The 27631-nt window shown below is 43.6% G+C and overlaps 1 protein-coding gene across 1 annotated transcript in view; it reads right to left on the bottom strand.

Moving 5' to 3' along the window:
- Nr1d2 (nuclear receptor subfamily 1, group D, member 2) overlaps positions 1-27631 on the bottom strand; it is a 35051-nt gene that overhangs the window by 6817 nt on the left and 603 nt on the right. The window contains exons 2-6 of the mRNA NM_011584.4: positions 11115-11381; positions 9096-9184; positions 5778-5922; positions 4002-4621; positions 907-1092 (exon numbers count right to left, since the gene is read on the bottom strand). Of these exons, the coding sequence (NP_035714.3) occupies positions 907-1092; positions 4002-4621; positions 5778-5922; positions 9096-9184; positions 11115-11381 (1307 nt within the window). The remainder of the gene's footprint in view (positions 1-906; positions 1093-4001; positions 4622-5777; positions 5923-9095; positions 9185-11114; positions 11382-27631) is intronic.

Raw genomic sequence — 27631 nt, forward strand, 5'->3', positions numbered from 1 at the left:
CAAACTGCTCAGAGTTTAAAGGTCTGGCCACAAGATGTTCACCTATTACTGTCCCCTCAAATTTCAGAGCTGTGTGTAAGTGACCTCTAAGTCACCACTGGGAGGCAGCAATTGACCAGCCCACCTATACAAGGGGCAGCCATGGCAGTCCAAGCACAGGCACAAAGCATCTCTTCAAGAGAAGCTGGGATGAAAAAAGGGAAAAAGCAGTGGCAGAAGGATGACACAGTGGCACACCCCAAACTCAGGAGGACACAGCAACACACCCCAAACTCATCAACTGGGAGAGAACTTGGAATTGAGGCAATCTGGACTACTCAAAACCTTATCTTAAAAGCAGTGACTGAGGACAAGCTGCCAAGGATCTGAGGAGAAAGGGCAGCATAGAGATGTCTACTGAGTCGCTGAATATTCTATATTCTCGTAAAGTAAAAACCATTTGCCAGTCTCCTTTCTTGGGTTTTGGGGGTACTTACTTTTGCTTGTTTTGGAAACACAGGATTTCACTATGTAGCCCTGGCTTGCCTGGAACTCAGATTCACCTGCCTCTACCTCCTAAAAGCTAGGCCTAAAGGCATGCACCACCATGCCACACACAACCCACTCTCCTTATTTATTCTGTATTCAATATAGTAAACATTAGACTCAGCTTTTGGGTATCTAACACTAAGCAAAAACCAATACATCTACACCTGAAACTACCGGCAGAACCTGTAACTTACATGCTGGGGTCACAGAATTGAACACTCTAGTCGCAAGTAGCTCAATGTACCTGTCCCTCCCTTCTTGGAATTCTGTGATAGTTACTGTTTTGTTAGAGACTCTGAACCATCAACATTTATTTAGAAAAGAAAAAAGAATTAAGTACATGGCTTTGCATCAACAATCAGGATAAATAAAACTTACCTCAAAAGTCCCAGCTTTTAACAGATTGACCTGATCATGCTGAGACAGATCTCGGAAGCCAGGAATCCTCTTTGCAAATTCCACCACCTCTTTTACTGCTGGGGTAAAACTCATTGAAAATTCTTCCCAGATTTCATGTCCAGACTTCTGAGGGTCCACATATGGAGACTTGCTCATAGGACACACCTAATTTACAAGAAATAGAAAAACTCTTAAATTTTGAAGAGTGGCAAAAAATTCCAAAGTGTCACCTCGATTATGAGAAACCACAACATGAAATAACTCCTAACTCAAGTAAGGCCTTCCATCACTTTCTGTAAATACATCTTACCTCAAAACAGGAATTCTCACCATAGTAAATACAATTAGATTATCTTCAATGTACATAAGAAAATGTGTGAGTTCTCACCAATGAAGTGGGTAAATATTTTAAAATGGAGGCTTTACAAATCACATATTCAACCATAGAGATGGCTTAGCTCTTGTAGTTCAGTTCCCAGCACACTCATCAGTGGCCTATTAACTGCAGTTTCAGGGGCCTCCTTCAGCACCTTCACACATGTGTACACACCCACACTCACACATGCACATAATTAAAATTAAAATAGCCAGATGTGGTGGCACATGAGTTTAATCTCAGCACAAGGGAGGAAAAGGCATGAGGATCTCTGAGTTCAAAACCAACTGGTACTCACATTTAGTTTAAGATCAACAGAAGTATGTAGTAAGACCCTATCTCAAAACAAAAAGCAACAATAATAAAATTTAAAATAAAATAGAAACACATATCCTATACACTTAAATGACCTTGTAAAGCTTTAATCCCAGTACTAGGGAAGCAGAGACAGAAAGATCTCTGTGAGTACCAGGCCAGGCATGAGTACATGAGACCCTGTCTCCAATGTGCTTTTAAAAGCCTTATGACAAGTTAATTGAAACAGCTATGGACCTACTGTAAGAGGTAACCTAGGCAAACACTGCATAAACAAGAACTTGAGAACCCTCTTAAATGGGCAACAGCTGCCACCTTACACACATGTGCAGGGTCTTGACCACCTTACATGCATGTGCAGGGCCTTGACTTTTGAAAACAGATCTCTTTCTCACCCTGGTTATTATGGTCAATTATAATCAATAATCTTTGTCTTTTCTCTGCTAGTAGATGAAATCCATAGTCTTTTGGCACAAGCAAAACAAGAGCTCCACTACAAAAGCTGCACCTTAGTCCATAATTACCCTTTCTTAGTTGAGTACATGATCCTCTGAAAGACTCGGTGCCTTATCCAAACAGAGTAAGGCCACAAATCTCTTTACTTCCCATTTCAGGGCTTATTTATTCTCAGTAAACAAAAACACTGCAAGTTCCAAAAGTATAAGGCACCTCAATTTAAGAGGGTCACTGCTGGGACTACATGTCCCAGGGTGGGCTTCCCCTTCTATGAAAAGGGGGAGGGTGATAGAAGGAGGAATTTGTAAGGGCAGAGCTGGGAAGAGAGAAGGAACTGGAGCTGTGATCAGAATATAAAGTGAATGAAAATAAATAAATAATTGAGGGGAAAAAGCATCACTGATCCTTTAGCTCCTTAACAATGCTGAGACCAGTGACCTCCATCTGTGCAGCCAGGAAACTAACTGACTGTGGATATGAGGTACACCTTCTAAACATGAGCTGAGGAAGCCAAAGAAGCTGCAAGACCACTAAAACGGTATGAAGCATGGTCTATTACTAAAAACAGCCTTTAAATTTTCATTAAACCCATAGGAATCAAGGAATGAGAGGATTCCTAAGCCTGGAGACAGCTATGAAACCAGCATCTACAAAGCCTACAAGTGCCTAGAGAAGAACCTTAGCACCTGAAGTACCAGGAGAGCACTAAGTTTAAGGCATCTTCTAGACTACCCTCAGACCTCAGACACTGGCAAAAGACAAAAGGAAAGCTGAACATGAAGACTGTAATAGAATCAACTAGTTTTAGGATTTAAAAAAGAAAAAAAGATAATTACCTGGCAGCTGAAAGCAAGCACTACACCAAAAGACCTCATGGTTTAAACTGGAAATGACATACGGAGTACTGTTGTTCTGATGAAATTCTGGCTGACCATAAACACTGTATTTTTGTGTAGAATGTTGAATTTGATGAAATGAATTTGAATGATATGAATATTAACTGATCTCAGGATAAAATCTTAGAAATCAGGCTACTATATTTCTTCCCAGGACTCAGGAGGCAGAGGCAGAGACTCGAAATCTCTGAGTTCAAGGCCAGCCTGATCTAGATTGAGTTCCAGGGCAGTGAGAGCTATACAAAGAAATGCTATCTTGGAAAAGAAAAATAAATTATATATGTATATATTTTTTTCTCAAACCGTAAAATATCTATCTCCAAAACTCTTACTACATCAGTATGGCTTTTAAAACCTCTGTTTGGAGCCAGGCGTGGTGGTGCACACCTTTAATCCCAGCACTCGGGAGGAAGAGGCAGACAGATTTCTGAGTTCGAGGCCAGCCTTGTCTAAAAAATGAGTTCCAGGACAGTCAGGGCTGTACGGAGAAACTCTGTCTCAAAATCCCAAAAACAAAAACAAAAACAAAAACAAAAAACCAACCTCTGTTTGGCAGTGATGCACCCTGAAGTCCCAATGATCCACAAGATTGCTTGAACCCAGGAGCTCAAAGCAACATCCCAAGACCATCCCCACAAAAGCAACAAAATCTCTCTCCGAAGAAATCAAAGAAGCTAAAAGATCAACTCTTTTGCAAAAGATTCCAATGTTAATGAACTACTAACTGATCGGAACACCTAAATTTCCAAAGATATTTCTAGGAATTATAGGATCAATTCTGTACCAATCATATTTTATACAAATCCTAACCCCACAGTAGCAATTAAAGCACAAGCTCATACCTACTGTTATGTAAAATTAAGTTAATCCTTATGCACTGCTTATTAACATTTCACTAAAATACTACACAAAGAGGCTTCTAGAAATCTCTTGGGCTTTCTCACCCACCTCCCAACTCAACATGCCCCCCAAAAGAAAACCTTCCAAGCTTTCCTTGATACAAGGCGAGCAAAGAATCGATTTCACTGTACCAGATGCATCCTCCCTCCAGTGTTGCACAGGTAACTATTTCTGTTCTCAGTCTGAGAACATCCACCTACTGGAATTCTATCACAGACTCTTTGAGTATAAGCACTGGAGAAGTTCATACAGTGTCCATTTGCAATACAAACGGCATGGCCGTTTGGGTAATGCATTATGTTCCTCCCTTTGTACTGTCCACTGAGATGTTGCTGCCTCTCACTACAGGGGAAGTGGTTGTGAATCCCACTGCCACGATGGTCTTGATTTAAATTATATTGCTCCATGTTCCTGGGAATCCGTTCTCCTCTCTGAGGTGGCATGCTCTCAGATGAGTTTTCTCGATGTTCCTGATTATACAGAAAGGTATCCTTGTGGGCTCTGGTCACCATACCAATCACTTCCTCCTTTGCAAAATCAGAAGGAGTGTTTTTGATGTTTTCTTGCTCCAGCTGGGACTTGGGCCGCAGCTGTTCCTGAGCTGGTAGTGCTGACTGATCATGCTGTTCTGCTAAGGTGTCATTCTGCAGGTGGCCACTGAACTGGGTGTTCATCATGGTCTTCATTGCACTTTGCATTTCAATTAGCATTCTCTGTTTTTCACGCTTAGGAATTCGGCCAAATCGAACAGCTATGAAGAGAAAGCAAGTTAGCGTCTATATTCTAATAAGCTCTGCTTACATAAAACAATGACACAAAACTAGCTCTGAAACCCTTGGCTCTTGTCATACAAGTCAAGAATATCTACATGTCTCAGCTTAAGTTTTTCTAAACTTGGGTACTGATTCAGTAAAGGAAATGAGAAAGAAGAGAAAACTTTCCAAAACAAGGGTAAGAAAAAGACGTTGAGTTTTTTCCTAAGCAAAAATCTAAGAAACATAAAAATATAAGAACCGCAATATAAAGCATACCAGCCCCTTACTAAAGCCGGGCAACCACACAGCACTCTGGACAATCTCTGTGAGCTCCAAGCCAACCAGGACTACACAGTGAGACCCTACCTCAAAAAAATTTTTTTAAAAAGACTAAGACAGCTAAGAAAGCCTGACCCAAGGTGATGATAATATAGTACATAATAAATATATGTATATTATTTTATGTGTATCAATGTTTTGCCTGCAAGTGTGTGTGTGTGTATAGATATAGATATAGATATAGATATAGATATAGATATAGATATAGATATATCTCACATCACATATTGTGCCACAGATGCACAGATGGAGAAGAATGCATCAGGGTCCCCTAGTATGGAGTTACAGGCATTTGTGAGTCACTTTGTAAATACTAGGAACTGAATCTGAATTCTCTGTAAGAGCAGTGTGTGCTTTTAATCAATGAGCCATCTTTCTATGTCAAATAAATCCTGCCCTTCATCCCCAGAAAAAGAAAACTTAAAATCTCTTAAGAAAAGTTGTGTGAATGGTGGCATACACCTTTTAATCCCAGTAGGCAGAGGCAGGTGGATCTCCAAGTTGGGGGCCAGCCTAGTCTACAAAGTTAGTTGCAGTACAGACAGGGCTACACAGAGAAACCCTGTCCTGAAAACAAAAAAAAAATCATTTAGGAAAAATCTGAGTCAATTTACATGAAGCTACATAAAAGGCAACCATGCAAATAGCTGCCTCTGAGATAATAGTACTCATTCCACCATAGTGAGTTTAAACCCACAGGAGGTTGCAACGTGCTTTCTGAATCTGTACATACCAACCAAAGAGGCCCTGGTAAGTGCTGACAGCTCAATGAGCAAGCTCACACTCTGTCAACACTCTGCACTGGGCACGTACCATCTCGTGACATCCCCACAGACAGACACTTCTTAAAGCGGCACTGCTGGCACCGGTTCCTGTTCATCCTCATGATGGAACAGTTCTCATTCTTCAGGCACTTCTTATACTGGATGTTTTGCTGAATGCTCCTCCGAAAGAAACCCTAAAGTAAAGGAAGATTTATCTATCCATGTAAAAACGTGAAATCCTCACAAGAACTATTCCCATATCAAGCTAGTATATGTGGAGCTAGACCTATGTCAAAGAAAGAAATTCTTGACAAAAAAGTTAACTGGCTCCTTACTGGTATCTATCAGTAGATACAACACTTAACAAACAAAATTTCTCTTCCTGTGGAAGATTCCTTGTGCTGGCCCAAAGTACCTTTTTTATAGGCATTCCTGTGCTATACCTCAGCAGCAGCTACAAGTTCAATCTTGAAAGCAAGTTTCAAAACTTGTTTTCTGTTTTTTTTTTTTTTGGGGGGGGGGGGTGAGGTGGGGTGGATGGATCTCAATTAGCCCAGGGTAGCCTTGAACTACTGATCCTCATACCCCTACCTCCCAAGTGCTGTGCCACTATATGCAGCTTTCAAAACTTTTGAGACATAAAAGCTGACAGTTTGATAGCTGGATTCTATCACTAGAACCTTATGTTACAATAGCTGAGCTCGGTCATTTCTGGAACATTCTCTGTTGTCACCAACTAAATCTAGACACACATGCCAGACATCCCTGGCCACATGTAAGCAGCACATGTTATAACACATGCCCACATCCAGGAAAAGAGGGTTCCCAGACTGATGAATATAAACAACTATCTTGACTACATAAATCATTAGCATATGCTCTATGCCAGATCTTCATCTACCCCAAGCTCAATTTTCCTAGGAAAAAACACAAAACTCAAGAAAAACAACTAAAAATTCACTTCAAACTGCATATCCCCTTAATATTATAACTGACTACACGATACATCTTATTAAATATTGACCAGATATAACACTTTTGCATTTTACTGTTATGATACTATATACTTGTTTTAAATTATGCAAGAGCTAAGAAAAATGCATTTTTTAAGAAGGTACTGAGGACTTGGTGGTGGTGGCATATGCCTTGAATCCCAGCACTCTGGAGGCAGAGGTAGGTGGATCTCTGTGAGTTCTGCCAGCCTGGGCTATAGAGCGAGTTCCAGGATAGCCAGCACCACCCAAAGAAACCCGGACTAAAAAATAAACAAACAAGCAAAACAAAACAAAACAAGTAAAAAGAGGGTACTAGAATCTATGAGGTGGATCAAGGTAAAGTATTTGCCTAAACTTGTTAGACCTTGGGTCTCATTCCCAGCACAGCACTACCCCAAAAGTATGCATTTAGCATGGTTTACATTACTTGATTTCCAAGTAATCACAGTAACTTGGAAAGCTAAGGCAGATTTTGAGTCTAAGCCAGCCTGGGCTACTTCAGAAGACCCTGTCTCAAACAAATACTACCAAGATATTGATCAATTATTTGTATTTATCAATATAGTGATGAGAGATGGCTCAGTGGTTGAAAGCACCAGCTGCTCTCCAGCACCCACATGGCAGCTTACAACCATTTGTAGCTCTTGCTGTAGTAGATCTGACGCCCTCTTCTAGACTCCATGGGCACCAGGAACTCAAGTGGTACATAGACACACATCCAGGCAAACCAGTAATACACATTTAAAAGATACTTTTTAAAAGAGAATATATAATACATTTCATTCAAATTGTTGTTATATTATCTAACTGCAAACTGAGCATGAATTTAACTTTAAAATACTTTACATTTTCTTTAAAATATATATACAATTCTCTAAGACAATAGAAAAGAGCTACGTCTACAGAAAAAAACACTTACTAGTCATTAAAAACTCCCAGACTCAACTCATTCAGATTTGTCCCAGGAGAGACTTATTTTTTCTTATCTTATTCACCCTGCCACATCCTGCCAAACTGGATTCCTACTCTAGCCTACAGTGAGAAAACAAGAACACATGTTGATCTTGTTTGGTTACAGAAAAAAAGAGTTGTGTCAGATTTAAGAGAGATTCTGGATGTACGTGAGGAGGCGGGGCCACCTCAAAGAGCTTACCTAAGATTCTGGTTGCAATCACTAGAAATTAACTCTTTCCTGTGTGTTCTACTTAATGATCTGACTCATTTGTATTCTACTGTTTGTTGCTATTATTTTTGTTTGTTTTGTGTTTGAGATAAGATCTTGCTAAGTAGCTCAGGCTAGCTTAGCATCAACAATCCTCTTGCCTCAAGCATTATTTCTCAGCACACTACATTTAAATAAACACTTAGCAGTTATTCCGAGTCCACAGTACCTAACAGGATAAGAGCTAATGTGGTCTATGTTCCCCAAGGATCATGTTCTAGAAACTAACACCCACCTATGACACAGTGCTGCATGTGTCATAGGTGGTCTGCTTTCTTGAATTGGCTAATGTTAATATGAAAATGAATTTGTTATGAATACATTAGGAGTCAGGCATGATGGTGCATGCCTTTAATCCCAGCAGAGGCAGGTAGACCTCTGTGAGTTTGAGGCCAGCCTGGTTGCTCTACATAGCTACATAGTACCATGGCTACACAGAAAAACCCTGCCTAAAACAAAACAAAAAATGTGGGCTGGGCTCATTTCTATACACACTTATGTTCACATTCTTACACATGAGCATGATGTTTCTATTCAATGCCTTCCATCCTCCAACAGAAAGGCCTCCCAAGATGCAGCCCCTAGTCTTCAAACTGCTGAAGCAAATTAACTTTCAAATTTCTCCACCTGTGGTGTGATCAGCTTGAGCAAACAGACAAAAACTTAACTCAAATCTTGGTTTACATGCACAGTGCCTATGCCTATAATCCCAGCCCTTGGCAGGAAGCAGGATCAAAAACGCTAGGTCATCTTCCACTGCTATACATAGCAAGTACTAGGTCATCCTCCACTGTCATACACAGCAAGTTCTGGGCCAGTCATAGACTACCTCAGACTCTGTTCCAAAAGGAAGAAAAAGGAAGTGCTCCAACAAGGTAGTGCACTGCCCTATCTCTCTGGCTCATACCTGTTTCCTGACCATCAAGGCCTGTACCTGACTGGAGAGTGAATGAACTAGAACTGACTGCTCCATACCCTGAGTGACTAACCTGAGACAGAAAAATTATTTTGACTAGACTCTTAAAGCTGAAGAGAAACAGCTGATTCCTGCCCCGCCCCCTTCTAAATAAGCTGTGGACACTCACAAACCTAACCCACTTTCTTTACTCCCAGAATTAGATAAGTAGTAAGAAATAAAAGCTTTTTTTACCTTACAGCCTTCACAAGCATGAACTCCATAGTGGAATCCTGATGCCACATCCCCACAGACTTTACACAGTAGAACCATGCCACTAAATTCTAGGGCATAAGGAGACAGAAAATAAAAAGCTGGGATAATCACTCAAGTGCTTTTTCCAATTGAATCTTTTATCTCATTCAATTTGCAAGTGCTTTGAAACAATACACTTACACACAGAAGAAAATAATCTCTTCCTTTCTCCCCCCACTCCCACAGAGACCCTTGCCCACACCAGGCAAGTGCACCAAACTGCAGCCTTTTCATTTTTTGACAATTTTAAGCAAATTTTTGTAAATCTGTAGTTACCTGATACCAGACATGCAACAAGAACTTAAAAAAAAAAAATCTAGATAAAAAATTAAGAATTCAAGCAGAGAAATCAATAGAAAATGCAGGAATGGTGATGGCTGAAGAGATAGCTCAACGATTAAGAATATTTTCAGAAGACCAGGGTTTAGTTCCCAGCACCCATGTGATAGCTAACAACAGCATGGAACTCAGTCCCACCTAATCAGGTCTCCAAGAACACCTACACACATGGTTCACATATATTCTTCCAGGCTCACACACATACACATAAATTTAAAAAAGCAAGTAAGTAAATAAATCTTTTCCAAAAAAAAATGAAAAGAGAAAGAAATGTAGGAGACTGGAGCGATGACTGAGCGATTAAGAACACTGACTGCTCTTCCGGAGGTCCTGAGTTCAATTCCCAGCAACTATATGGTAGCTCACAACCATCTGTAATAGGATCTGATGCCCTCTTCTGGAGTGTCTGAAGACAGCTACAGTGTACTCATATAGATAAAATAAATAAATAAATCTAAAAAAGAAAAGAAAGGAAAGGAAAGGAAAGGAAAGGGAAGGGAAGGGAAGGGAAGGGAAGGGAAGGGAAGGGAAGGGAAGGGAAGGGAAGGGAAGGGAAGGGAAGGGAAGGGAAGGGAAGGGAAGGGAAGGGAAGGGAAGGGAAGGGAAGGGAAGGGAAGGGAAGGGAAGGGAAGGGAAGGGAAAGGAAAGGAAAGGAAAGGAAAGGAAAGGAAAGGAAAGGAAAGGAAAGGAAAGGAAAGGAAAGGAAAGGAAAGGAAAGGAAAGGAAAATGTAAAGAAGGCTTTAGGTATAATTATTGAAGAGTGCTTGCGTAGTGAACATGAGGCCTGAGCTCAATCCCCAGCATCACAAAGAAAAATGGTGCAAAGGTTTTGAGCTGTGCTGCTTCAAATCAACAAGAGATGGACAAGGTCCATGCCTTTTTTACCTGCCCCACTAAACCTGTTCCACCCACACTTGCTCAGATAAACTGCTTCACTGATCAGTGCCATCCTGCTTGGGTTTCCTAATCCCAAATGTTCCCAACTCCTGCTTCATGAAAGTAAACCCATCCCACAACCAGCAAACACTACCACAGAGACTATGCTCAGTACTAGGAGTCTGGTAGAAAGGCCCCTCTGTAAGTGTGTGGTAAAGGGAAGATGAAACACAGTTGGGCCACTGTGATGGTTTGAATATGCTTGGGCCAGGGAGTAACACTAATAGGAGGTATGGCCTTGTTGGAATAGGTGTTGTCACTGTGGGCGTGGGCTTTAATACCCTAGTTCAAACTGCCTGGAAGCCAGTAATCTGCTACCAGCCTTCAGATGAAGATGTAGAACTCTCAGATCCTCTTGCACCATACCTGCCTGCATGCTGCCATGTTCCCACCTTGATGATACTGAACTGAACCTCTGAACCTATAAGCCAACCCCAATTAAATGTTGTCCTTTATAAGACTTGCCTTGGTCATGGTGTCTGCTCACAGCAGTAAAACCCTAACATAGGACCACATAACAGCCAGCCCCTGACAGAAACTTCTAAAGGCATCACTGATACTTTGCCTCATGACTGACCATGGTTACCAGAGGGAGAATATAGTAGTATGACACCAAGTAACAAGCCTGGGACATAAAGGCCATCTGCATTAGTGACAATAATATAAAATACTAATGGACTTACTTGTCATTCCACTGTGACTCTTAGTCATGCCAGGAGCACTGGTTTTGCCTGTTTTCACAGGACAATCTGTGCGGTCACTCTTCAGAACACCATCGATGCTAGAGATATCAGCGTTCTTGGGATTGCCGTTGGCATCACAGTTAGAGCTATTTGGAGAAGATGGAACAGACGAGGACGAGGACTGGAAGCTATTCTCAGAACCCTCACTGTGACAAGAGGCAGGGCTGGAGGCAGAGCTAGAGGAACTGATGTAGGCAATCACACCTCCTAGAAAATAGTGCAAGTAGACATATACAAAATGATGCATGTATCTGATTTTACTCAGATAAATATACTACTTTACTGAATTGTTAGAAATGTCACTAATTTCAGAAACAAAAAGTGATTGACACTACTTTTGTTTACACCAAAAGATTCTTTATGTGTCATATTACTCCCTCTACAAAGTTCAAAGTTATGTTATATCCCACTGATATCACAATGATAAAACCTTCAGTAATTTGTCTGTCATAAGAACACACAGACCTAAGTCTTTCCATTTTCTAACTTGAGTACATTCCTGGCTCACACCAGCAAACTACACACACAAAACCTGCACTGGTCCTCAGCCTCCCCATTATTCCAGAGCTGGCTTCCTTGGCACTGAGCTGAGACACATGCTAACGGGGAACAGGGATTTCATTTGGAACAGCAGACAAATTCTCCCAAGCTTGCTGCTCTGACACTCCCTGAAGACAGGACTCTGCAGTGAGTCCAGAGCCCACTTCCTTCTAGGACCCACCCATCACAGCACTTGTACACCCATCTCTGTGCAGACACACTATGTGTCTTCCTAACATAGTTACAGGCCACATTAAAGAGTGGCAGAAGACATACAACTGTACAAGAACAACATTAAGGTAGAAGATAACCCTATCTACCAGAGGCCCAAAACACAACAGTAAGTTAACTGAAGTAACCTCCACAACCCCTATGCAAACTCGCCTGGCCTCTGCAAAGCTGTATTCTTCTCTGGATGAGAAATAGTGTTTAAAATCGTTGTTAAGAGTATAATTTTAAGCTTCTTGCCTTAAAGAGATAAAATGCTACAAGACTAACACCAAGGCCAAACTTATAATTTTCCCAAATAAGTAATTCTTATTTCCCAGACCAAATAAGTTATTTTTCTCTCCTCTGCCAAGGTCCGCTGTGCTTCTGCCCCCATCATCAAACACTCACTGGTTCCTCGATGAACAGCAGACACAAGAGACAATGGTCACCTTTCTCCAGCACTATAGGCACCTACCATCTGCCTGCATCCACCAATTTTTCCACTAGCCACAAGCAAACGGCAATACTGCAATTCTCAGCACACTTTATAGGGATGAAGCCTACCCCCACCACATACTTTTAACATCTATTTCTGCCTTTGTGAAATACACATTGACTAACAGATTCCAAGCACTGTGAAATATAAGCAGGAAGCCTGGGGGCTCCAGACAACAGTCTAGATGATGGTGAACATAAGGAGCTGGAGAATATCAAGCGCAATGCAATGAGAGTATTAACTTGAAAATAAAAATTGTAGGAGATAAAGATATGGCTCAGTGATAGTGCACTAGAATGGATGAGACCCTGGGTTCAATCCTCAATACTAATAAAAAAGGAAAAAAATGTCTTAAAGATAATAACTCTTTGGCCCAATTTTTGTAAAGATGGGATCTGTGTTTAAAAATATAAGAGGTAGAAGAAGGCTTCATAGGCACAGGCTTGTGCCACATGTGAGGACCAGAGTTCAGATCTCCAGAACCCAGATAAGAAGACAGGTAGAAAAAGCTGGGGCCGAGCGTGGTGGCACACGCCTTTAATCCCAGCACTTGGGAGGCAGAGGCAGGTGGATTTCTGAGTTCGAGGCCAGCCTGGTCTACAAAGTGAGTTCCAGGACAGCCAGGGCTATACAGAGAAACCCTGTCTCAAAAAAACAAAAAACAAAACAAAACAAAAAAAAAGCTAGAGAGATGCTTAGTCATTAAGAGCACTTTCCTCCCTCTTGCTGAGGACCTGAATTCAGTCCCCAACACTCCTATTTAGACTGCTCACAATCACCTTTAACTTCAGTTTCAGGAAATCCAACACTCTCTTCTGGGGCTTCACAGGGATGGATGAATACTGTAAGTGTGCAAGTGTGCACACACGCGCACACACACACACACACACACACACACATAATTTTAAAACCAATGCCAGGTGGGCAGCATGGTAGCCTGCCTGCAATCCCTGTGCATGAGAGGAGACAGCAAATCCCTGGAGTCAGAATAGCCCACACAGTTCAGAAAGAAGACCCACCTGCCTTAACAATGTAGACAGCAATCAAGGAATATATTGAACATCAGCCTCCAGCCTCCACATACATGTGTACCTGTGCACATGTCAACACATATACATACAGAAACACACACTGCACATACATACACAATAGTAGTTGTAATAATATAATAAAAACAAACAAACCACACAGCAAAAAATTGAGGTTCAAATAATCCTTCTAAATCCAGATATTTTCATTTACAGACAAGAATAAAAAAAGGCATCAGAATTGCAACCATGTTGTTCTATTGTGTTGAAATCAATTAGTGGATGTGTATTCAAGCACCAATCACTCACAGCCAGGTTGGAAACCTCTTGAGGAATAAGGCGCAACCACAGCTCTTAGGGGGAGGAAACAGCGTCTCCTTGGCTAGGGAACTTCTCAGTATATAAAATTGCACAGCTGGGCAGTGGTGGCACACGCCTTTAATCCCAGCACTTGGGAGGCAGCAGCAGGCAGTCGAGGCCAGTCTGTTCTACAGAGTGAGCTCCAGGACAGTCAGGGCTACAGAGAGAAACCCTGTCTCGAAAAACCAAAAAAAAATAAAATAATAAAATAAAAAAGCACACATTTCACAAGATTTTTTTTTATTTATGTTCCTGAGTTTGTGTTCATAAATGTGGGTGCCCACAGAGTCCAGAAGAAGGCATAGATCAGCTGGAGTTCATGGCAGTTATGAACAGCCCAATGTGGGTACTGGGAACAAAATCTGGTCCTCTAAGTACAACAGGATGTGCTCTTAACTACTGAGCCACCTCTCCAGCCTCTACACTTCACTTTTAAAAGCAAAAGTAATAATCTACTAGGCCAGGCATAATGGCACATGCTTGTATTCCCAGTACTTCGAAAGTTAAGATGAGTAGTTCAAGGTCATCCAGGCACATATCAAATTGAAGCCGGATGAGCTTCATGAGAACCTCTCTCAAACAAACAAATTACATACATTATATATTGCAAATGCATATAAGCACACAATTAATGTAGGCAATTCCATCACCCTTAAACCCATGTCTGACTGAAAGAAAATACAACTTGAGACCTGTGATTCATGTAATGTATGTCAAATAGCCCAAAGAGTTGTTTGTGAGCTTTGAAACTGGGGCTGAGAACATAGCAGAACAGACCAGGACATGCCCGGGCAGGCCCATCGCCTCCCTATCTCCCACTCTTCTAACCTAAGTTAAATGTTACAGGCTGCTGATGTTTAAATGGACCAATCATGTGAAACTGTGCCAATTCCTCCCCCAGCCCCACTCCTTTTATATAAAAACCCCTAGCTTCCAAGTGGTCGAATCCACTGTCTCCTGTGTGAGATACGTTTCAACCCGGAGCTCTGCCATTAAAATACCTCGTGTTGTTACATCAAGGTGTTGTGTTCTGTTTGTGATTCTTGGGTGCACGCCGAATCGGGGGTTGAGTGGGGGTTTCCCCACTAGGTTCTTTCATTTGGAGGTCCCACTGAGATCTGCGTGACACCCAGGAACCCCGAAGGACCCCTTGGAGGTGCGTTTGTTTGTGTGAGTCTTGTATGTTGTCTGTTGTCTAAGTGTCAAAGTATGGCACCGCTGAATTTGTGTCTTAGTTTTTCAGTTCTGAGATTGTGGGTTTGAGCCCCACCTGTGTTACCAGTTCTGGTATTCTGTATTCTGGCAGCTGCCACTGTGGACCGTAAGGACCCTAGTGGCTGTGGGAAGACAACGGTCTATTTCCCCACAGGCTGCACCCCTGGAAGATATTCCGAGGGAGACCCTGGAGTGCCCGGGGTAAGGAACAGTCAGGAGGACCTGGCTGTTGCCTGGCAGAGTGAAGAAGAGTGAGTGCTCTTCCTGCCAGAGGAGTGGACGCAGAATTCCACTCCTGTCAGAGGTAGCGTTTGGCCGGTTGTATAAGTCCAGACGCAGACGAGTGTAGGGGACAGCCCCTACAGTATTGGCCTTTTTCCTCTTCTGACCTCTATAACTGGAAAGCTAATCACCCCCCTTTTTCAGAGAACCCTGCAGGACTCACTGGGTTGGCTGAATCATTAATGTATTCACACCAGCTGACCTGGGATGACTGCCAGCAGCTTCTGCAGACTCTATTCACAACCGAGGAGAGAGAGAGGATTCTCCCCGAGGCTCGGAAAAACTCCAGCTGAGATAGATGAAGGATTCCTGCTAACCCAGCCCCAATGGGATTATAATACGGCACCAGGTAGGGAACGACTGCCCAATTACCGTCGGGCCCTAGTGGTAGGTCTCAGAGGTGCTGCTCGGCAGCCCACGAATCTGGCCAAGGTAAGAGAGATTATGCAGGGAGCAACTGAGCCCCCCTCAGTCTTCCTCGAAAGGCTCATGGAGGCTTAGAGGAGATATACCCCATTCGACCCCACCTCTGAGGGTCAAAGGGCCTCAGAGATTATGGCCTTCATTGGCCAGTCGGCTCCTGACATTAGGAAGAAGTTACAGCGAATTGAGGGCTTGCAGGATTACACCATAAGGGATGTAGTTAGAGAGGCAGAAAAAAGTGTATCATAGGAGAGAAACAGAAGATGAAAAGTTAGAGAGAGAGAAAAGAGAGGATGAGGATAGGAAAGACAGGAGGCAAGAAAAGGTTTTGACTAGGATCCTGGCCGCAGTAGGAGAAAGAGATAACGGAAGAAGAGGTAGACAGTCAGGGAACCTGGAAGACAAAAGACAGCAGGGACCAAGGAGACCCAGAGAAGGCGGGCAGCGCCTGGAGAGGAACCAATGCACATATTGCAAGGAAATAGGCCACTGGAAGAGCGACTGTCCGGAAAAAAAAAAAAAAAAACAAGAGGTGAAGGTGCTTTCTCTTGGAGAAGATGAAGATTAGGGGGAAAGGGGCTCGGTCCCCCTCCCCAAGCCTAGGGTAACCTTAGAAGTGGAGGGGACCTCCGTGGACTTTCTAGTCGACATGGGAGCCGAATTTTCAGTACTCAAAACACCTCTAGGAAAAGTGAAGAAAAATGAAAAAACCTTGGTGATCGGGTCCACAGGACAAAAATCCACATGGACCACATCCCAAGTAGTAGACATAGGGTGAAATCGAGTAACTCATTCGTTTCTAGTCATTCCAGAGTGTCCTATGCCTCTATTGGTGAGAGACTTACTAACCAAGTTAAAAGCACAAATAACTTTCACCTCTCATCGACCGGAGGTTTTCTGGAGAATAAAAGCGCCCCAGACTCTAGAGCTGTCTTTACAACTAGGGGAGGAATATCGACTTTACCAAAATAAAGTAAAGCCCCCTGAGGGATTATAGGACTGGTTAAATCGATACCCTCAGGCGTGGGCAGAGACGGGAGGAGTGGGGATGGCAAAACTGGTGTTCCCCCCCCCCCCGTGGTGACTGAACTTAAGTCAGGGGTCCGACAATATCCCATGAGCAGAGAAGCTCAAGAGGGTATACGCCCCAAAATCAACAAACTGCTCCAACAAGGGATTTTGGTCCCATGCAAATCCCCTTAGAACACTCCTCTACTTCCAGTAAAAAAACCAGGGACCAGTGAGAAAGGAGAATTCACCTGGACCAGAGAACATCAGCTAGCCTTTGAAACTCTCAAAAAGGCACTGCTGCAGGCTCTGGCATTGGCCCTGCCAGATTTAAACAAACCTTTCACCCTATATACATTGATGAAAGAAATGGAGTGGCAAGGGAAGTCCTTACCCAGGTTTTGGAACCATGGAAGTGCCTGGTAGCCTACGTATCAAAGAAACTGGACCCTGTGGCCAGTGGATGGCCCTCCTGCCTGCAAGCGATAGGAGCCACGGCTGTGCTAGTAAGAGATGCTGACAAACTGACTATGGGCCAGAATGTTACCATAGTGGCCCCACACTCTCTAGAGAGCATCGTCAGGCAACCACCGGACCGCTGGATGACCAACGCCCAAATGACCCACTACCAGAGCCTATTGCTGACAGAGCGAGTAAGTTTTGCACCCCCAGCCATTCTCAACCCTGCTACCTGAAGCTGACGAGGCCCCTGCACATAAGTGTGAAGAAATACTGGCAGAAGAGACTGGAATCCGGACCTCACAGACCAACCTTGGCCAGGGGCGATGGCCTGGTTCACCGACAGAAGCAGTTTTGTGGTAGAAGGTAAGCGGAGGGCTGGGGCAGCAGTAGTGGATTTAAAGTCTGGCATATGGGCCAGCAGCCTGCCGGAGGGTACATCAGCTCAAAAAGCGGAACTAATCACACTAATTCAAGTCTTAAGGCTGGCAGAAGGAAGAGCTCTTAATGTCTATACCGACAGCCAGTACGCTTTTGCCATGGCTCATGTTCACGGAGCAATATACCGACACCGTGGACTGCTGACGTCTGCTGGCAAAGATATCAAAAATAAAGAAGAAATTCTCAGCTTATTAGAAGCTGTTCATCTGCCCCATAGGGTGACAATTATCCATTGCCCAGAACACCAGAAGGGAATTGGGCCCGTTGAAAAGGGAAATCAAATGGCAGACCAAGAAGCTAAAAGAGCAGCCCAAGGGCCAATGACTCTGGTGGTGAGAACCCAACAGCCCGCTGCTGAGGAAATAAATAAAAGAACCCTCACAGAAGAAGAGGGGCGAGATTACTTAGCTAACATACACCATCTGACTCATTTAGGAACTAAAAAATTACTAAAATTGGTTAGTAATTCCCTCTATTACATTCCTGGAGTAAAAAGAATTGTGGAAGAGATAGTAAAAACCTGCCGTGCTTGTGCACTTACCAACGCTGGGTCTAGCAGGCTCCAGGAAGGAAAACGACTGCGAGGAGACAGGCCTGGAGCCTACTGGGAAACCAACTTCTCTGAGGTGAAACCGGCTAGGTATGGAAATAAATATCTCCTAGTTTTTATAGACACCTTCTCAGGATGGGGCGAAGCGTTCCCCACCAAGAAAGAAACAGCTAATGTAGTGGTCAAAAAGATACTTGAAGAAATCCTTCCCCGCTCTGGGATACCTAAGGTAATGGGGTCAGACAACGGACCTGCCTTCGTCTCCCAGGTAAGTCGGGGATTGGCCAGGCAACTGGGGACAAATTGGAAATTACATTGTGCATACAGACCCCAGAGTTCAGGACAGGTAGAAAGGATAAATAGAACGCTAAAAGAGACTCTGACTAAAATAGCCTTAGAGTCCAGTGGAAGCGATTGGACAGCCGTTCTCCCTTATGCCTTGTTCAGGGTTCGGAATACACCTGGACCCCTTGGCCTAACTCCATCTGAATTAATTTATGGGGCGCCCCAGCCCATTTTTATGACCATAGGGGATAAGAATCGCCTGGATGTGTCTTTCTCTCCTTCTAGTCTTTTGGCTCGATTAAAAGCTCTCGAAATAGTAAGAAAAGAGGTCTGGGAACAGCTAAAAGAAACCTATGTTGCTGGTGACACACAGGTGCCACACCAGTTTGAAGTAGGAGACGCAGTCCTGGTGAGGAGACACCGAGAAGGGAACCTAGAGCCGAGGTGGAAGGGACCCTACTTGGTGCTACTGACAACGCCCACAGCGGTCAAAGTGGAAGCAATCCCCACTTGGGTCCACGCATCCCACATCAAGAGAGCACCCCCTGGAGTCAGCCATGATGAGTGGACTTTGGAGAAGACTACTAACCCTCTTAAGTTGCGCCTGCTTTGCAGGAGCGATCCCAAAGGACTTCAACCCCCAAAGTCAAAGTTCAACAAACGTGAAAGGTACTCAATGAGGGGGGTAGGGCTGTATGGACAATCGCCGAGGTACACCCCCTGTGGACTTGGTGGCCTGATCTTTTCCCTGACATCTGTAAGTTGGCTATAGGAGCCCCTCCTGGATGGGACTTGGAGGGGTACTCTGGCATTCAGAGGGCACCTTTAACACCCACTCCGTACGTAGAAAAACATTCAAGAGACCCATGGGGTGGTTGCTCTAACCAAAGGAATAGAAGCATGCTTCAAACCCATCCCTTCTATGTCTGCCCCAGGCCCCACCAAAGTCAGTCCCTCAATCCAACGTGTGGAGGTAAGGCTGACTTCTTTTGTAAGAGCTGGGGTTGCGAGACTTCAGGTACAGCCCGCTGGAAGCCCTCCTCGAGCTGGGACTATATTAGAGTAACAGCCAATTATTCCTTAGTGTCTTACGTACCTGAAGGATTTCACCTAGACGAGTGTACTGACTGGTGCCATCTGCTCCGTGCCACCTTCACTGAACCAGGGAAAAGAGCTCTGGGATGGACAAAAGGGTATACTTGGGGTCTTAGGATTTACAAGGAAAGATATGATGAGAGATTATTGTTCACTATCAGATTAAAAATAGAGGCCCCCCCTACAATCCTTTAGGCCCCCCAACCAAGTCAACACCCCTCACCCATACTATTACTCAGCCTACTCCAGTGATTGCAGACCCCCTTAATATGGCCGCTATCACCCATCCTCCCACTCCTCAGGTATCTCTAACTATTACCCCCCGAAATTCCTTCAACAAGACAGAGGATGTTTAACCTAGTGAGAGGAGCCTTTTATGCCCTTAATAGAACTGATCCAAGTGCTACTGAGGACTGCTGGCTATGCCTGTCCTCGGGTCCACCTATTATGAAGGAATTGCCTTCAATGGAGATTTCAACAGAACCAGCAGCCATACTTCCTGCTCTTGGGGAACAGGACAAAAACTGACCCTGACTGAAGTACCCGCGAGGAGTCCAGGTCTCTGTATAGGCACCCCACCTTCCACCCACAAACACCTATGTGGACAAATTCAGTCCGTGTCTAGAACGGAAGCTAATTACTATATTATACCTTCTCCAGTTGGCTGGTGGGCTTGCAATACAGGACTTACTCCCTGTGTATCTACTAAGGTTTTTAATTCACCTCATGATTTTTGTGTCATGATCCAGCTGTTACCCCGCATATATTATCACCCTGCATCCAGTTTAGAAGAAAGCTATGCTGGCCGGCGGTCAAAAAGAGAACCAATTACTTTAACCCTGGCTGCATTCATGGGAATAGGTATGGCATTAAGAGTCGGGACGGGAGTGTCAGCTTTGATAGAAGGAAGACAGGGAATTCAGTCTTTGAGGGATGCTGTCAATGAAGACCTAGCGGCAATAGAGAAGTCCATTGATGCTTTAGAAAAATCTTTGACCTCCCTGTCTGAGGTAGTTTTGCAGAACAGGAAAGGTCTTGATTTGTTGTTCCTAAAGGAAGGAGGACTGTGTGCTGCCCTTAAAGAAGAGTGCTGCTTCTACGCAGATCATACAGGAATAGTTAGAGACTCTATGCAGAAACTGAAAGATTAGAGCGAAGGAAACAGAAACGGGATGCTCAACGGGGGTGGTTTGAGTCGTGATTTGAGTCACGACCATCTTGGATAACTTCTTTGATTTCCACTGTAGCCGGACCAATCCTTATGATATGCTTAGCTTTAGTTTTCGGCCCTTGTATAATAAATAAAGGAATGGCTTTCATCCAGAGTAGAACTGATACAGTAAAACTCATGGTTCTTCAAAGGCAATATCAACCTATAGTTCAGGTAGATGAAGAGTTAGGGGACACCAATCTCTAAAATTCTATGATTAGAATTAGTCTAAACAGAAGAAGAGGGGAATAAAAGGAAATAAAACTTGAGACCTGTGATTCATGTAATGTATGTCAAATAGCCCAAAGAGTTGTTTTTGAGCTTTGAAACCTGGGGCTGAGAACATAGCAGAACAGACCCGGACATGCCCGTCGCCTCCCTAACTCCCCACCCCTCTGACCTAAGTTAAATGTTAACAGGCTGCTGATGTTTAAATGGACCAATCATGTGAAACCGTGCCAATTCCTCCCCCAGCCCCACTCCTTTTATATAAAAACCCCTGGCTTCCAAGTGGTCCAATCCACTGTCTCCTGTGTGAGATACGTTTCAACCCGGAGCTCTGCCATTAAAATACCTCGTGTTGTTACATCAAGGTGTTGTGTTCTGTTCGTGATTCTTGGGTGCACGCTGAATCGGGAGTTGAGTGAGGGTTTCCCCACTAGGTTCTTTCATGACATCTGTTAAGGCTGTAGGTGTAAATGTGCTCTTCCGGGTCAAGCCCACTACCCACATGCTATTTGGTGTGTTCCTCTCATCTGCCCAAAGGGCACCTAGCACCCCACAACTTGTGTTTTTCTTGTAATGTGGTTCCCTGGCCAATCATTCTGGACCAACAGCATCAGCATCTGGCTGGGAACTTGCTATTAATACACATTCTCAAGCCCACCTGAGCTCTACTGCACCAAAAACATGTAGAAGCTAAAGTGAGCACTGCAACCTCTTGATCTGGAAGGCAGCGGCCAACCTGGCTCTCGCTATTCCTGACTTTAAAAGCAGTGACTTCAGTTAGAAACTGAAAAAAATGCTAAGTGGTCAAGTGCATATACTGTTCTTGTAGAAGACAGGAGTCTAGTTCCCAGCAACCACACCAGCAGATTCCAACTACCTCTAACTCCAATTCCAGAGGAATCTAAGTCCTCTTCTGGCCTCTGTGGACACTCATATTCACATGCTCTTAATTTTTTTTTAAGGCCCAAGAGATGGCACATCAGTTAAGAACATTGGCTGCTAAGAGGATTGAGACTTGATTGATTCCCAGCACTGACAAAGATTCTAACAGAGTTGGACACCCTCTTCTGGCTTCCTCCAGCCCATGGTGCAGCCAAAACACCATACATATAAACAAACAAATATTTTTTAAGCACCCAGGTATGTATCATAAGAAGAAAAGCTTTCCAACTTGAGTTTCTTTTCATCACTAAACTACCCTGTCGTCTTTATGTAACACATGCCCAAACAGGAGAAAGTAGCCTCAGAAATGGGCACTTTCATAGGCTCTTTGTATATAGAAATGTAAAAATGAATACAATCAGAAAATTCAAACACAAACTGGAGAGCTGAGCATGGTAGGGCATGTCCCTAAGTCCCAATTCTCAAGAGGCAAGGCAAGGAGGGATCCTGAGTTACACATGACAAGTCTACCTCAAAACTAAAACAAAACAAGAAGGGGGAGGGGCAGGGGCATTAATTGGCCAGTTACAAAGATTGGAATAAACACAACTGCCCAATTATCTGAAATGCCATGTGAACTCAAAGAGAACCTTGAAGCCTATTCTGTCCAGAGAAAAATCGCTAGATCAGCTGTCTTTAGAAAGTTTAAGAGATCTGAAGTGCACTTCATAAATTCCAGGGTTAACAAATTGCTACTAGGTTTACAAGTGTCTCTGTTCAGAAAAGGATACCAAGAAAAATACTTTGCCAGTGGAGTATCTCACAGCTCTGTGTCTATAAGAAATAGAGCTAATCCAGATTATTTAAAACTAGCCAAAAGCACTGCTTGGGCTATGATAAGTTTTAAAACTTCCTTACAAAAGCTCCAAAATAAAACATTACCATTCCAGCTCATATCTATCTCTAGTCTTCAGGAGGTTTAAGTGCTTGTATTCAACACCTTGAAGCCACTGTGACACATCCGGAAGCAGCTGCTTCTACTGGTAAGACCTTCAATATTGATTTTCTTGTCCTCTTCTCTTCTAGACACCTATCTACTAATGGGATGGTTAGCAAAGTGAAAGCTAAAAGTAAACTTCCTAGAAGGTAAAGCTTACTCAGCAGCTCCTCTTGTGAAGAAAGGAGAGTGAAAGTCTTAAGTCCTCAGGCAGTACTAAAGCCAACCATAAAATTATTCAATCTCTAGATCACACTTCAGCCTTCCAACTTCCTTTAGCCCATTTGCAAATGAGGAAGCTGGAGTTGAAAAACACTGAGTAAGGAGGCAGAACTCTAGTAAGCAGCAGAATCCGATACAAAAGTCATCAAGCCACCCAATGAGTGAGTCGATACACAAGATCACTCTTACTGAGAAGACCTGAACAAGCAAGTTTCTTTCCATCTCACCAACCCTGAGTCATCACCCATAAAACAGGAATATCTGCCAGTAACTGCAAGACTGAAACGAAAGTATACATAAAAGAAGTTATTATTTTTTGTGTACACAGTCTCTAATGACAAAGCAAGAAATGTAAAATCCCTGATCCAGCAAATCCCAACACTTCCAGAAACAAGCAGAATGCACGTCTTAGAGCCTTGAGCTAAAATTAACTCAGGCAGCAGTCCTCTCTATTTTTAGCTGGAAGGGGAGTGGAGCTGGGCCAGGTTACCAGTCAGGCTCAACTTACCCAGGCCTCAACTTCATGTAAACCAGGAATCAATGCCCCTGCAGGCTGGGTCTGCTTTCTTCTCTTCTGGGATTTTTTACCCTCCTGGGAAGGAGGCTTACTACCAAGTCACAACTATACTTTCCAGTTTCATGCCTAATTTATTAGTTATTCCTCCTTACAGGTGTGCCTGTGGATCTGGAGCTCCAGAACAGTTTGGTCTCCTTCCTAAAAAGCTTTAAAGAAGTGGAAAACTGTGAGCAGGGGGCAGAAGGCTGAGGGTCACACACGAGCATTGAACAGGGCAGAGGTCAAGAGGGTCAAAGAACACATCCACTGCTAAATGATGTATCCTGTGAGAGATATTTTTAAGTAAGATTACAAAAAGGAGGTCTAGATATGTTAAACTAGCAGTATTTTGTTTTCTACATAAAACACTAGAGGAGGGAAGTCAAGAGCTAATCTGGAGCTGGAGAGTAAGCCAGCTTCACTAACAACAGTGTTAAAAGAGAGAACCAGCAGAATGCTGACATCAGAGACTCTGACAGGGGCACCTGACCCTTTTCTCAGCCACAAGCCTATTCATGTATTTAGTGGATCTGCACATTGTCTTCAACCTCACCAGGAGGAAAGATCCCTATACTTTCAAGATGCCCTAAGCCAGTGGTTCACAACCTTGCCAATGCTGTGATCTTTTAATAGAGTTACTCATGTTGTGGTGATCCCAACCATAAAATTATTTGTTGCTACTACGTAACTATAATCTTGCTACTATTATGAATTGTAATGTAAATATAATATGCAGGATATCTGATATACGATCCTTGCAAAAGGGTCTTTCAACAAAACCCACACATTGAGAACTGGCAACATTCCTTACAACACAGCAGTGAAGCAGCCTTTGTAGATTCAACTTCTTACTGCGTAAGTTACTTAACTTCAATTTATATATCCCTTCATTTTTAGGATGATGACAACAGTACCTTCTTTCATGAATTAACATGAAGGAAATATAACCTGACACAGGGAAATTACTAACACTACTCTGTCATCTTTATGCTAGGAGCAAGTTATCAGAGTACTGAAAAGGACACTACCCCTCTCCTCTTCCGAGCCTTTTGCTGTCCTTCCTTCTTCAATACAGGCCCAGGGCTTTTCTCTACAGATGTTATTTCCAAACTATCTTCTGAGCCCACTCACCCCACTAATTGCTCTACTCCACCCACTACCAGTTGCCACTGTTCTGCAGCTTCTCTCCAAACAGCAGTCTCCAGCTGGAGAGATGGCTTGGCGGTTAAGAGCTCTGACTGCTCTCCCGAAGGTCCTGAGTTCAAATCCCAGCAACCACATGATGACTCACAACTATCTGTAACAAGATTTGACTCTCTCTTCTGGAGTGTCTGAAGACATCTATAGTGTATTTACATATAATAAACAGATCTTTTAAAAAAACAAACAGCAGTCTCTGTTTTTTGCCATCAAACTGAAACCTAAGAATACAATGTACAGTATTTTTTTTAAAGTTTTTTTTTTAAGATTTATTTATTGATTATATGAAAGTACACTGTAGCTGTCTTCAGACACTCCAGAAGAGGGAGTCAGATCTCCTTACGGATGGTTGTGAGCCACCATGTGGTTGCTGGGATTTGAACTCCGGACCTTCGGAAGAGCACCCGACTGCTCTTACCCACTGAGCCATCTCACCAGCCCCATGTACAGTATTTTTAAAATGTGAGCCAAAGCTGTGATTGTGAAATGGCTGCAATGAGCTCTCTTTTATAATACTCTGGAGAATTTAGTATACACGATCACAATCGTGTGATAAAAATGCAGTCAAGAGCCGGGCAGTGGTGGCGCACACCTTTAATCCCAGGCTTGGGAGGCAGAGGCAGGCGGATTTCTCAGTTCCAGGCCAGCCGGGTCTAAAGAGTAAGTTCCAGGACACTCGGGGTTATACAGAAAAACCCTGTATCTTAGTCAGGGTTTCTATTCCTGCACAAACATCATGACCAAGAAGCAGTTGGGGAGGAAAGGGTTTATTCAGCTTACACTTCCACATTGCTGTTCATCACTGGAGGAAGTCAGGACTGGAACTCAAGCAGGTCAGGAAGCAGGAGCTGATGCAGAGGCCATGGAGGAATGTTCTTTACTGGCTTGCTTCCCCTGGCTTGCTCAGCATGCTCTCATAGAACCAAGACTACCAGCCCAGAGATGGCACCACCCACAAGGGGACCTCCCCTGTTGATCACTAGTTGAAAAAAATGCCTTACAGCTGAATCTCATGGAGGCATTTCCCCAACTGAAGCTGCTTTCTCTGTGATAACTCCAGCCTGTGTCAAGTTGACACAAAACTAGCCAGTACACCCTTTCTCGAAAAACCAAAAAAAAAAAAAAAAAAAAAATTGCAGAGTCAATTTCTCATCTGTGAGACAAGCAAGGAAAGACTGCATGCCATGAATCATAAGGCAGTATGATGAATGACCTCTGGTTCAAAGTGTCAACTGATACCGCTGAATTTGGCAATAAGGTAATGTTTACAACCCTCAAAAGGAAGGTAAAAGGAATGCTATCAGCTTCACCTGAAAGGTAGGTTGCAGAAACTGTAACATATCAGATGACAGGCCTAAACTCATTGTCATATGAACAAGAGGAAACTCAAGACTAAACTGCAAATTTATGTGTTTCAGATCAGGCAATTTCTGAATGATGGATGAAATCTTAACTTCAAATACTTCCCATGAAAAAGTTCCTAGCTGCCTCCATGGTTACTATGAGTCAGCAGAGCAATATTCCAAAGAGAAAGTGTGGTGTGTGTGTGTATATGCATGTGTGGGGGAAGGGGGGTTAACGGGGGAGGGGGGGGATATTAATTTGCAACAGGATCCAAAGCAAAGAACCAACCTAAACCACGGAAATGCCGAGCCACTTCCACAATAGTCTACTCACTTTGCCATCCCAGAGGGCAACAGGGGTTAAACAGGATTAGAAAAACACAAAGCAAGGCCCAAGAAAGAACTGAAAATGGGCAGGGGAAAGAAGCAGTCAACAGCCACCCAAGAAAATGTTCACATTTTGTAGCTCCAAAAATCAAGACTAACATTAATAACCATGTCCTCCAAAAACTCAAATCAGAGAAACCTAAGCCAGCTGAAGAATCCATGCGAAGGGCAGGGTTGGAACAGGCTCAATCTATCAACCTCTAAATTTCGAATGAAAAAAAGGTTCACCTCCATGTGACTGAATATTTCATATGCGGCAATGACTAAGAAGGACTATAGGTAATCAAAATAGTCCTGAAACTAATTTGACCACTGGTCTAAAAATTCATAAAACATATGTTAGAACTGCGATGGTTTTTAAAAGTGCAAAGAACTCAAAATATTCAAAATGAAAACTTCATTTGCTTCAGGTATAAGGGTCATCACTGCGGTCGACTAAAGCGAAGCGAGGAAGGTTAGGTATTATATGACCATGTCTTTTGGGGGTTCAAAGTCAGTCCTGAAAACAAAAGGGGTTATTTTGTTCTTTGGGCATTTTGAGTGAGGATCTCACACAGTAGCCCATGCTTGCTACTTTCTGCCGCCATCTGCCTCAAACTCTTGGGCGCGAAGCTAAAACGTTTTTAACGTAAATAAAAGTTTTACGTAAGGTTCTGAAATCCTAGATCACCAGTCCTCAGATCAGAGCGAGCTGCGAGCAGAAAAGCCCCTCCCCTCCCCTCCATGCTTAAAAGGACTTCTAGGCTAAGTCCCCCTGGAAGCGAATTGCTCTGTACACGCTGTCCATCCGGAAGGTGCTGCGCGACTCCCGCAAGACTCTGAGCGAGAACGACCTACGCACTCCCTGTCTAGCAAGGTCAGCCCTGCCGGGGTCACCCGGGGACGCGCAGGCTGCCGCGCGCACTGCGGCGGGACCAGCGCCGAACTTGCGGCGGATGCGCATGCGCAGCGGGCCCCGCAGTGGGCAACAGCGGGAGACCCGGGACCGAGGCCACGTCACGGCGGAGGCCCCGGGGGCGGGGCCTCGCGCAGACTATGGG

Source organism: Mus musculus, chromosome 14, assembly GCF_000001635.26.
Source record: "Mus musculus strain C57BL/6J chromosome 14, GRCm38.p6 C57BL/6J".
NCBI lineage: Eukaryota > Metazoa > Chordata > Mammalia > Rodentia > Muridae > Mus > Mus musculus.